Source organism: Filicampus tigris, chromosome 7, assembly GCF_054856515.1.
Source record: "Filicampus tigris isolate MCC_2025a chromosome 7, RoL_Ftig_1.0, whole genome shotgun sequence".
Lineage (NCBI taxonomy): Eukaryota > Metazoa > Chordata > Actinopteri > Syngnathiformes > Syngnathidae > Filicampus > Filicampus tigris.
In genome coordinates this window covers 4,794,710-4,806,164 of record NC_141223.1, presented here as the reverse complement: position 1 = coordinate 4,806,164, position 11,455 = coordinate 4,794,710, and the positions used below count along the sequence as shown (strand labels likewise).

General features: G+C 40.5%; 1 protein-coding gene across 1 annotated transcript in view; it reads left to right on the top strand.

Moving 5' to 3' along the window:
• Positions 1 to 547: 547 nt before the first annotated feature.
• Positions 548 to 11,455, top strand: part of LOC147144487 (BICD family-like cargo adapter 1) — a 15,208-nt gene continuing 4,300 nt past the window's right edge. Inside the window, exons 1-6 of the mRNA XM_086035009.1 lie at positions 548 to 885; positions 1,460 to 1,675; positions 6,309 to 6,428; positions 7,600 to 7,746; positions 8,397 to 8,567; positions 9,393 to 9,551. Coding sequence (XP_085891135.1) covers positions 643 to 885; positions 1,460 to 1,675; positions 6,309 to 6,428; positions 7,600 to 7,746; positions 8,397 to 8,567; positions 9,393 to 9,551 — 1,056 coding nt within the window. The 5' untranslated portion in view covers positions 548 to 642. The remainder of the gene's footprint in view (positions 886 to 1,459; positions 1,676 to 6,308; positions 6,429 to 7,599; positions 7,747 to 8,396; positions 8,568 to 9,392; positions 9,552 to 11,455) is intronic.

Sequence of the window (11,455 nt, the reverse complement as noted above, 5' to 3'; positions counted from 1 at the left end):
TGGGACCACATCGCCATATGCTGATGCTTTACTCCCAGAGACAACAAAGCAGTGCCATGCGTCAGGATGCGCTGCCTTTTCTTCCTCTGATTGCCCCCGTCTCAATCAAATGCTCTGGGGGCCGACCTCTGACCCTTGGCATCAAGCCTAACAATGCAAGTAGACGCTCTCCTCCACTTGGCAGCCTTGATCATGAGGGGAGAGGCTTGACTACTTGTTTAGTAGATGGACCGAGACAGTAAGGAAATAAGACACATTTATTTTAATTGACTAACCTTCTTCTACTTCTTCTCATTATATTATTATTATTATTATTATTATTATTATTATTATACACGTGCTATCCTATATTATTCGGTCATTGTATTATGATTATTACTTTTAGGATGCAACTAATAAAGTGTTATTATTCAAAGTGGAGCTTGTTGATTTAATTATTATATTGGGAAGCTGGAAAGGACGCTAACCGTTGCCAGGTAATAAAAGCAGACGCCCTGCGCAAAGACAGCTGCAGATGACAGTGGCGCCCCCCCCCCCCACACCACCCTCCCGCCCCCACATAAGTACCGCACAATCAGGTGTAATGGAGTACACTATGTGCTGCGTTCGCATACACTACATTGGAGTGAGCGATAAGGAGTCATGAATCCATACAAGTGGGGTATTTCGGCCAAGCAAATGGGCCCGAAGGAGGACTTCTTCATTGACTACGGCGAGGAGGAAATAGTCGATTACCAAGACCCCGGTCAGCTTGTGGCCGCGTTGAAACAAAAGGAGGAAGAGGTTATTTTGGCTGCCCAGCTGGGGAACGCGTTGCTCCTGGAAAACCGTCAACTCAAAGAGCAGAGCGACAAACTACATGAGAACTACGCAGACAAGCTAGAGGTAAGACTTTTTAAAGTCAAAGACGAGGTCTGTCTCTTGTGTTTTTTAGAAATACAAGTAAAGTGCTCTTAAACTAGCTTTCTGTGTAAAGCGTCAGTGTTACTCCAGTTAATGTGATTTCGCGGTTGTTTTTCCTTTAATATACCTGGTATCGAATAATACGTAGGTGGCGAAATGTGTATTAGTGCGGTTATGAGAAGTGTTTGGTTGCCTTATTTGAAATACTCGCGAGGGGCAAAATTAATTAAAAATGAGGAACATTTTATTGCAACCTCAACAACAATCTGTCCTCCGAACTCTTGAAAGATAGTTGGCATTCATATGCTCAAATTTGCTCAAGAATAGACATGATGGTCTGTGTACTTTTTAGCTAGTTAAAATTGAATCCAAGTACTACGTCTTTAAAATGTGAGTGTATCATTAAAAAAAAATTGATTGCGGACACCAGTGCGGCTTCTGAAGTGCAAAATCCCTTGAATCAAGACTTGCTATTTAATTTCTTGTATTTAAAAAGAGTTGACTTGTTTATGATTCATGTGGTGTTTGCGACCCCCCCCCCCCCCCCCCACCTCAGGAGCTGGAACAGAGCAATCATGAGCTACGCTTAAAGCTGGAAAACTGCCAGTCTCAGTGGGAGAGTCAGGTGGGCTACCTGGAGAGGGATGCCAGGGAATTGAGTGCTGAGGTGCAGCAGCTCACTCAGGCCCTGTGCCAAGCGGAGAGGGACAAGACACGAGCTCAGATGGATTACAGTGAGAACACACAGCGACTGAAGGAGAAGCTCAATACTGTGAGTCAACCCCCCCACCAGCACCACCACACACCCACACACACACACACACGCACACAGGTCAGTCTGTGTGTGAGAACAATTGACTTATGTCTGTATGAAAGGCCCTCAAGGTGATCAAGTAACATCAGACTCAAGCTCCAAAGTAGATAAGAAAAACACTGACCCAGTCCACCTCACACATTGACACTGTGTTCTTTATAAGCCTCTCGGTTATCAGCCTAATAAACAAGGCCACGCACACAGCCTCGGTTTTGGTGCTCTCACACTGTAAACTAAGTAATGTGTGTTTTTATTTAAACCGCAGAGACAGGTTAATTTATTTTAGTGGGATACAGGGTGACTCTTTTAATGCCAATGCTGTATTTACAAGAATAATGCTACCTGGATACGTTGTTGTGCGCTGTGATTAATCATATTGCCTTGTTTCAACTAGTGGGCCTGCATAAAACATATTCTCGAAAAAATAAATATGTTTGGGTTGTCTTCCCCTTTTTAAGAAGCAAAATCCACCTGTTTTAGCTAGCTCAGGGGATGGCCATTTTGTCACTTTCTGTCGACTGAAGATGACATCACAGTTGCTCAGGGAGACGACCAATCATGGCGCACCTGTTTTCTGAAGTTGAGCAATGATTGGTTGTCACCTGAGCCCTGAGCAACTGTGATGTCATCTTCAGTCGACAGAAAGTGGCAAAATGGCTACCCCCGTGAGATGTACAAAAATGGGTGGATTTTTAATTTATATTCCACAAACGCAATATTAATCACAATGATGTGTTTCGACTAGCGGTCCTGCATAGAACATATTCTTGTAAAGAATTTTTTTTTAAAGATATGCTTGGATTTGATTTGATATTTAAAGAATTCTTGATAATGATTGTTTCATTATTATGGCCTAGAATGTCTTATTGTGTTTATATTACTTCATTCAGATCAGTGCAAAAATTTCTGAGATGGACAAGCTAAATTCTTACATCATGATTGGTCCATTTTTTTACTGAGAAATTGAGGATAATATCCCAAAGTACTTGAACTCACAAGGTGAAGCCACACTTGGTGCTATAATGTATGGTAGTCATGTTTTGTGTTTTTCAAACCTTTACAAATTACACCAAAAACAAACACTGATAAAATTATGACTGGAAGTAATGGGAAGAGAAACCAGAAAATTCTTGTTATTTATGATACTTTACAGACCAAATGCACAGTTGAAAATATAAAGACCGACATGTAAAATTATAATTGCAGTCCTTAAGTTGTGCATAATATACAGTTTATGTGTGTTTTGCAAGACTTTATTTCACAGTATCATACTGTAACTCCTTTTAGTACACGTGTTAGTCTTGAGCTATCTTTGTTTCTCATATAATCATATGACCTAATGGAAAAGTAGCCGTGGCGGTATAGCGCTGATTCATCATCATTTGTGGTCAGTCAAACATTAATAGTTTGAAGCTAAGGAAGCAGTATTTACTGTGAGGAAAATTAAAGCGGTGACACATTTAAAGACTTCTTATCACCAATTCACTGTTTGGACTTTGTGATCCTAAGAAGGAAGTGTCAAATTGTGTCAAAAGTACATTTCCCTGGATGTAAAGATTATTGTGCACCACATTTATGTGTAAAGACACGTTTCTTGTGCCGGAGAAAAGGAGCAGCCATTTCGCCCCTGCTCAGTTAAAAATGAATCCAAAACGACACTACCCTCCCATGTGTCAAGGTCCACAGAATTTTTTTTTTTTTTTTTTTAAAACAGAATATGAATGTGATGTCTTGCCATCCGAGGGCTTACTGTGGAGACGAGATCCCCTTGAAGTGCAGGAAAAAGCCAATTTAGATAAAAACCTAGGCTGTTGAAGGCAAAGGAAGTGGAGAAACTGTTTTCTTTGGCTTCGGCTATGTTGTAAAAGTTAGAGAAAGTGTGAGGAGGAATCCTAATGTCTAATGACATCTCTTCACCTGACCTGGTGTTGGGTACTTCTGCTGAGCGTTTCGTGAGTACACGTGTATACTGTAGTACTTTTGTGTGTACAGTTAGGCACGGCAATTTAATATCAACGGCACAAATCGAGCAGGTAGGAAATTTGTGTTCGGTAGTCGACGCCAAAGCTTTTCCACAAGTGAGCATATGGGTTGAGGTCGCAACAGTTTTCAGGCGACTCAACAGTATAAAATATATTGGCATGACAGCAGTTACAATGGAGGAATCGTCTGCCAAACGTGCATTTCCCGAACTTTCTGTTTTGTTTAGAGGAGGGGATTTTTGTTCTGTGTTGGGACCACTTGAGTGGATTGGTGTTGCTTACGTAGAGGGAGCAGCATAACAGATGTGAACAGGAAAAGCTTTGCTATACTGTTGAGGAAATGTTTGTATGAAAACAATGTCACGTAGTGCACCGGTGACTGTTTAGATAGTCGCTCAAGTGTTGAGAAGTATGCGGCTAAGATATGAGGGAGAGTTTACCCGCAGTTTTGCTCACTTTTTTCTCTTCATTGTTTTACCTCTGGCAAGTGAGTTATCTCCATCGCGAAAGTGATTTATTAATTAAAGGTTAGGTCCTCGGGTTCGCAAAGTGCATACATCGCAACCAAGATTGACGAATAAGCCTGAGACAAACAATTGCTGAATGACAAGATGAAAATATTTTTTTGTTTGCTTCACATAATATTGGCAGACTTGACTAGTGCAGTCTAATCTCAGCTATGTTTCATTTGAAGTTTGTACTGTCTTTGTTGGTTAACAGAATGACCATTTGTTTTTATATTATTCCGATCAATGATTAACTTTAGTATTGCGTAAGTATACAATGCAGCAGTTTCTAGAACACTTGATTGTTAATTTGGCAGGACATTTTCTTATCATTGTCAAGTCCTGCATATACACACACACACATAAGAAGCCAATGGACAGTAAAATAAGGACAGTGGTGTCCAAAATACGGCCTGGGGCCCATTTGCGGCATGCTGTCCATTTTGTAGGGGCCCACAGCCTAAAATTCACAAATGACACGGTCTGTATTTTTAACCACGTACTGTGGCGAGGCAGGAGAAGAGAATTTTATTTTTCTCGTTTTCCACAAATCATTAAAATGGTCATACAATTTATATTCACAACCCCCAAATTAATAGATATAATTCAGTCACAGTAGCAAATGGTGTGAATCGTGATTGTTTGCTCCTCTTTCTGCTCCATGTCAAGGTCAACTTAGTTCATATTTTGTGTTTCCGAATGTGCAGATATGATTCTGATTCTGCTCATTCTGGGACTTTCCCTCACATTTTTCGTAGAAACGACAAAATAAATTTTTATCAGCGTTTTTTTTATTTTATTTTTTTAGATTTTGGGGGTGTACAAGAAAAGAAAAGAGAAAAAAAAGCATGTTTTATGTTCATATTTATTTATTCCCAATGCATTTCAATGGGCATACATTTTACGCGGGTTTTCCTTTCCCCAGGGTCGACGTGACTGTGTTGCTTGGAATCAGTGAGCTTAGAATGCATCATGATGATAAGTCGACAAACCTGGAGTGTGTAAAACTGTGACTCTTCGACTCCAATTCTGCATGTTGTTGTTGGAGACAAATCCTGAGCTTTGGATTTCTCTTGTACAATACAAAGAGAAAAAGTCGAGGACAGTAATCTCTTTGCAACCAAGCGTCATAGAACATAAACTACATATGTTGGAGTGGTCTAACTCTTTCATTTGCTTTTTTTTTTTGATGGATCCAAAGAGCCCATCATCCCGAGGGAAAGCCATCCTTTTTATGCACTCCCCGAGGGACTTGGCTGTAGCGTGGCATGTCATCTGCCCTAAACTGTAGCGCCTCTTGTAGACTTGGGATGGCCTGGGGCTGGGGGGCCATTTGAGGGGATATCATCTCAGTCTTTGTGTTTTGCACAAATGGAGCGTTCCGCTTCCATTTGCGTCTCTGGCTGATCTCAGCGGGTCGCCGCCTCTATTGTGAGACGGGTCCGCGTTGATGAGCCCGGCCGTTAATTAAGGCATCTCCAGGAATCGGGCTTCTCGTCCTCATTGTGCATCTGCAAGAGGCTAGGTTTTGCTTTTGTTCATTTTGTGCTCTATTTTACCGCACGCGCGCAAACTCCCGAGTAATGTAAACAACGGGTCCCGGATTTGAGGAAAGTGCTGAAGGGAGGCCAAAGGGTTGTCGTGTTTATTTCATATTTGTTCATATCGCTTATGTCATATTCTTCCCTGTGTTTTTCTATTTGTGGCTCTGTAACGTTTTTTTTTTTCTCCTCACCACAGCTCATTCATCCATCTTTAGACATTTACCAAGCACTTTTTTTTAAATAAACATGGAGGTATTGTTCTTTTGTTGCTGCAGCGGGAAAGTCCACGTGTTACTTGCAGTAATGAACTTAAACATCAAGGAACAGCATGGGGCCTCTATTGTGTTTTAGAATGCAAGAACCTAAAAGCCAAGGAGCAGGAAAAAGTTTGAAAATATATGTATACATTCATGTTTATTTTTTTAAAATTTTGGACACCAAAAAGAATGACTCTCTCGCCAGATTTCAACGCTAGAATTCCAGAGAAGGGAAACAATAGAGTAGTACAACACATTCTAAACTACTTTGACCTACAGTGAGCGCTGCGTACTGTTTTCAGGCAGTGGAGGTGGAGAGGGTCATGTCCTGTGAGCTGCAGACTCTTAAACAAGATCTGAAAAAAAACGCAAGCTACAACAGGCCTCAGGATGAGGAGGTGATCAGCGCCATGAGAGAGCAGGTAAGCAAACCTTATGAGACCAAATTTCAATCCGAATCAGTTGGAATTGAAATACTGGTTTCATCAAGTTGCTTTGAACAAAATCCCTAGTTCGGTTCTTATCGCCGTTTTGTCGCTCATGGTTTTTAGCTCAGTTTGCTATGTGCTGACTCTTGGAGAAATCAAAATGACGTATTGCAGATTTAGCATCATTATAAATCATTGTTGTTGTTGTGTTTTGATTTCATAAAACGTTTAGTTCTATCTATGCCAGCGGCATAACAATGAAATGCCCTTCAGTCAGATGGCAAAAGGTAATCTTTGTATCCACCTGTTGCCTTTCATATTAGCATTGTGTTCAACTTAGCCCACATTTCACACAGAGTAAAGTACATTTATTACTAAATTAAGAGAGGAACATTATTTCAGTGTGCATACGTTTGTTTGATGACATACCGTGAGGTTTTCCTAATGTCAAATGGTGCCTTGGCTCCACAAAGGTTGGAGAATTTGCTCTCCTAAGTAAACACTCGAGTTATTCAATCAATAAGTCTAAAATTGTTCCTGTGAGGTAAAAACCCGCTCCGTCCAAATGTGGTCCAATTAATATTTGTTCACAAATCGATACTATTGATCCATCCCTGCTTGGTATGTTATTTTTAGGCAATATTAACCTGGTGAAAATAGCGTATAAACAAATGCATTGCCGCTGCAATTTGTCTCAGAAGTGTTGCGAAATTCCGTCTATTTCCTAGTTTTGCGGAAGCTGCGTGGCGTAATTGTCGCCTGTGTTTAACATCTGATGTTTTTTTTTTTTTTTTAGACAATAACAAGTGAAAATGGTAAGGTTCTGTTACACTATGTTGGTGTATATGCCTCAAACGTTTCAGGGGGCCGGCTAGTTACATGCTAGCTTGCGCATACGTTTTCCTTGATGATCAAAACACCGTTTTCCAACTCGCTGTAATTCCAATTATCTGTTTTATGATGGTATGACGGGCGCCTTTAATAGAAGGTAGAACCTGTCTTGCTGAGATATGATTGGCTGCTGCATCGCTGAAGCGTACGATGCACATGTCGTGTCCTTTCTAGAACTTGAATGCGAATCATGACATGCCGCCATCTTGGCTTTGTGATCTTTTGTACTTGCTTTGTCCGAGTAGGGGTTTCTCTAAATTGCGTGTGTGTCCAGGTGTTGCGCCTCACGCAAAGGGAGCAGGCACTGGAAGAGCGTTTGGAGCGCGTTTGCCAGGAGAATGCTGAGCTGAGAGCCAACTTGGCCTCTTTGAACGCACGCCTGGCTGTGCACGATCAGCTCAACCAGCAGCATAACCAACGGGTAGGCGCACGCGCACGATTTGTGCATGTTTAATGGAGACACTCATGCGTTTCTAGAAAATTGATTTCCTCCTGATTTTAAATTTCAATCCGGCACATTGCGGTTGACTTCCAATAAGAAAAATAATTGAAACTTGCTGTTGAGGCTCCTGCGGGATTTTTGACAAGCGATACTTACCACAGCTTACAAGATCGACTTGTTCTAGTTCGTGCGACTTTCACCTGCAGGTCTGGATTCCACATGCTCATTCAATTTCATGTTTTCTGAAGGTAGGAATCTGGCATATCAGGATTTCACTCTCACTGGAAGTTTTGTGAAAAAACAAAACAAATAGCCTTTAGTCTAGAAATGAAAATCACATCCATATCAGATTTTTTTTTAAATGTGAACAGTGGTAGAATTCCTTCAGGAAAAGAATACATAAAAACGTCTCCATTTAAGAAGAATGTTCAGTGCTTTAAAGGAGCAGTCGTTGCTATTTTTTACAAGCTTGCAGTTTCACTTTTGCTTTCCTAGCATCTAAACGCACAGTAGCTACTGCCTCTAGTATGTTTTCCTCGAGTCACTTATGCCCAATTCCTTTGTATGGCTGATTTGTATATTCAAATATTTGGTCTCACGTGTGCTGTTTTTTTTTTTTTTTTTTTTAGCTCGCTGAAGCTTTACAGGAGCTGGAGGTGGCGCAAGGTCGCTCTCGGCAGCTTCAAGCGCAGGTGGAGGTGCTCGAAGAACAGGTCTCCCTCCAAGAATCCAAGAGCCTTGGCGATGCCTCCCTACTTTCCGAGTTGGACATGGCTGAGCTAGGAGTCACGAAAGAAGAGGTACCAAAAGAACTCATAGGGGCACAACATTCTGAAACGATCAGCATATCATATTGTGTTTAAAAGTTCTTTATTGAGAGGGGGATTTTTTCAGGTTATTAATGTTCCAGTGTCTTCTGTGATCTGTAGTGACGTGTGCATCCAGTTAATATTCTGGAGGGCAACCCCTATTTAGATTATTTTTGTCAGATTAGTCTGCCCCTGTCCGGTCATTTTACCCGACAAAAGCTTATGTCGTATTTTTCCACTCATGTACTATAAGGCAACCAACACATTCAAAGTCCTTTGAATGTCTGGGAGAAAATTAAAAAAGTCAGTGAGATTGTCAAACCTTCCTATTATCTCACTCATGAGATAATGTACTAATGCAAAACTCACTCATGCATGCTCTTACCACAGTAAATTTTGATTTAACTACAATTAGGAGTCATTCAATCGGTTTCCTGTTGGTCAGACGCATTGTTGGAGCGTTTCCTTGTTCCCTTAAACCTCCAGCACATGTGCATGCAACACGTGTTTGCCACCTGATCATAACATTTAGATTTATTAGGGCTGCCCGCAACGAATGATTATTTTGAACACTTGATTCAATCTTTTTTTCGATTTAATCGTATTTTAAAAAAATAAATAAAAAAAATATTCAAATGGACAGTGCAAAAACCACACACAAACATTTACTGATGATGATGCTCAGATATTGGTTTGCTCCATAACATCCATTGAATAATCGGCATAAATGTTTATCATTGTTTTCCCGACTAAAAGCAGATGTTTGCAAATTGAGAATTGCCGTCTAACACGCGTCTTTTCTCCCTGCGAATGTAGCTAACAGAAGAAATGGGGTTGATCTGTCAGTTACTGCTGCCGCTGGCCCAGAACAACGCAACGTGTTGTGTGGATCCAGATCAGGAGGAGAGCCTAAAGAGCGTTCTGCACCAACTCAAGACGTTGGCCCAAAGTCTGGCGCATGCCTCCGGAGCACAGGTGACTGAACCAGCAAATTTGCTGTTCCATCTGCTGCTATGCTGTGGTGGAATCTCTCTAAAACTAGAATTCAACCAAAGAGTTCAGAAAAAAAAAAAAGATGTCTGTACAAGCCCTGTGTCTTAATATGTTACAGGGCATTTGTATTTCTGTAGCGCCACTTCGTCACAAGGCACTTTCCATAGACGCAGCTTGGGAACCTTGCTCTTTTATAGAAAGCAAGAAAAACAATTATACCCCTCATGAGCAAGCACGGTAAAACTTCCTTCTCATGAATAAACCTTGAACTGAAGCGAGACAAGTTAGGTTAGTGCTTTATTTGTTTTACAGTGGTGAGCTTGTAAAAAAAAAAATGGAATCCGTGCATGCAGGCGCGTCTGCAACGTTATGCCGTTGTCATTAAAGTTAAGTGTTTTGATGTTTCTGCATTTTAATGTTAAAAGCGATTACATTTGCGTTTTATGCTTTTATGACCATTAAAAATGTGAGACCAAAAATCTTTTTGAGAACAGATCAGAAATGGTGAAATTCAATGTACTTTGAATGGAATGTTTTTCACATTAGAGGTTCCACTATACTGCAGATGGTCAGTCTGTCAGTTTGTAGACCTGCAGTTCATAAAAGTTAAAAAGAAAAAACAGAGCCTGGTTTAAATGTTTCCACGTTGCAGTCGGTATTACACATTACAAGTAAAAAGAGTAAAAATCATTGCTATTGTTTTTTTTTGTTCATCTGTGTTTTCACGATGGAAAATAAAAAAAATCCAGGTGCCTGGGTGAAATGGAAATTTCCCCCCCCCCCATATCACACTCAAGTGAGCAAAGTGTACCTGTAGACAGCATTTTTCTTGTCACTGAAGGTGCTGTGAGCTTATGTAATACGAATGTTGGCTAATCATTACAACTGATAGGTTGAATGCTGCCTTTCTTGAATGTGGGTGAGCTTATACTACATGACTAGTAACAATTTATCCCTGTAACTAAATATGTCTTCCCGCTGCATTGTCCGCTTGGAAAAGCATATAAATAGAATCGTTGGAATCTCTTCTCGGGGGGGAAAGTTTGGAACAAACGCATTGCTGCCATCCGATCTTTTTGTTCTTGCTGTATGCTCCAGGACCTGCGTCATGTTTTGTCGTCCGGACGAGTGATCAGTGTGGGAATTCAAGCGCAATGTATGGTTTAGGAGATCAGGTGACGCATTGCTGCTGGGGAAGGTTGTGACCCAAGTTGGGTCTCACCTGGGTGCTCTCATTTCATCCCACCTCTACAATTGTAGGCTCCAATTTATACAAAAGTTGGATGTCTGAGCTGGATTCTTTAAAGGCTTCATCTTTTATCCAAACATTATATTATACCTTAAAACACAAGTCGAGTTTTGAACCCTGGGAGAAAAAAAATAAATACAATAAAAAAGATGCATCCATAAAAAAAAAAGTCACGTGCTGTCTACACAATGCTTTGGCCAGTTTTGACAGTGTGATTTAATTTAAATAAATAAATAAATAAATAAATAAAATACATTAAAAAAAAAAAAATCAACAGCTTTAAAGATGGAAATCAACCTAAACATTTTTTTTTCAAGAATATGTTCTATGCAAGCCCACTAGTTGAAACAAGGCATTCTGATAAATATTGCATTTTTGGAATAAGAGTTATCTAATCCAAGTAACAACCAATCACGACTCAGTTTTAGAAAACAGGCAAGCATGCGATTGGTCGTTCCCTGAGCCCTGGGTAGTTGTGATGTCATTTTCAGTCGACAGAAATGACAAATTGGCCGCCCCCTGAGATGACTAAAAACGCGTTTTTAGCCTGTGATGTCATTATCAGTCGACAGAAGCGACAAAATGGCCGCCCCCTGAGATGGCTAATAGTGTTAGCTTATATTCTGCAAACGCAATA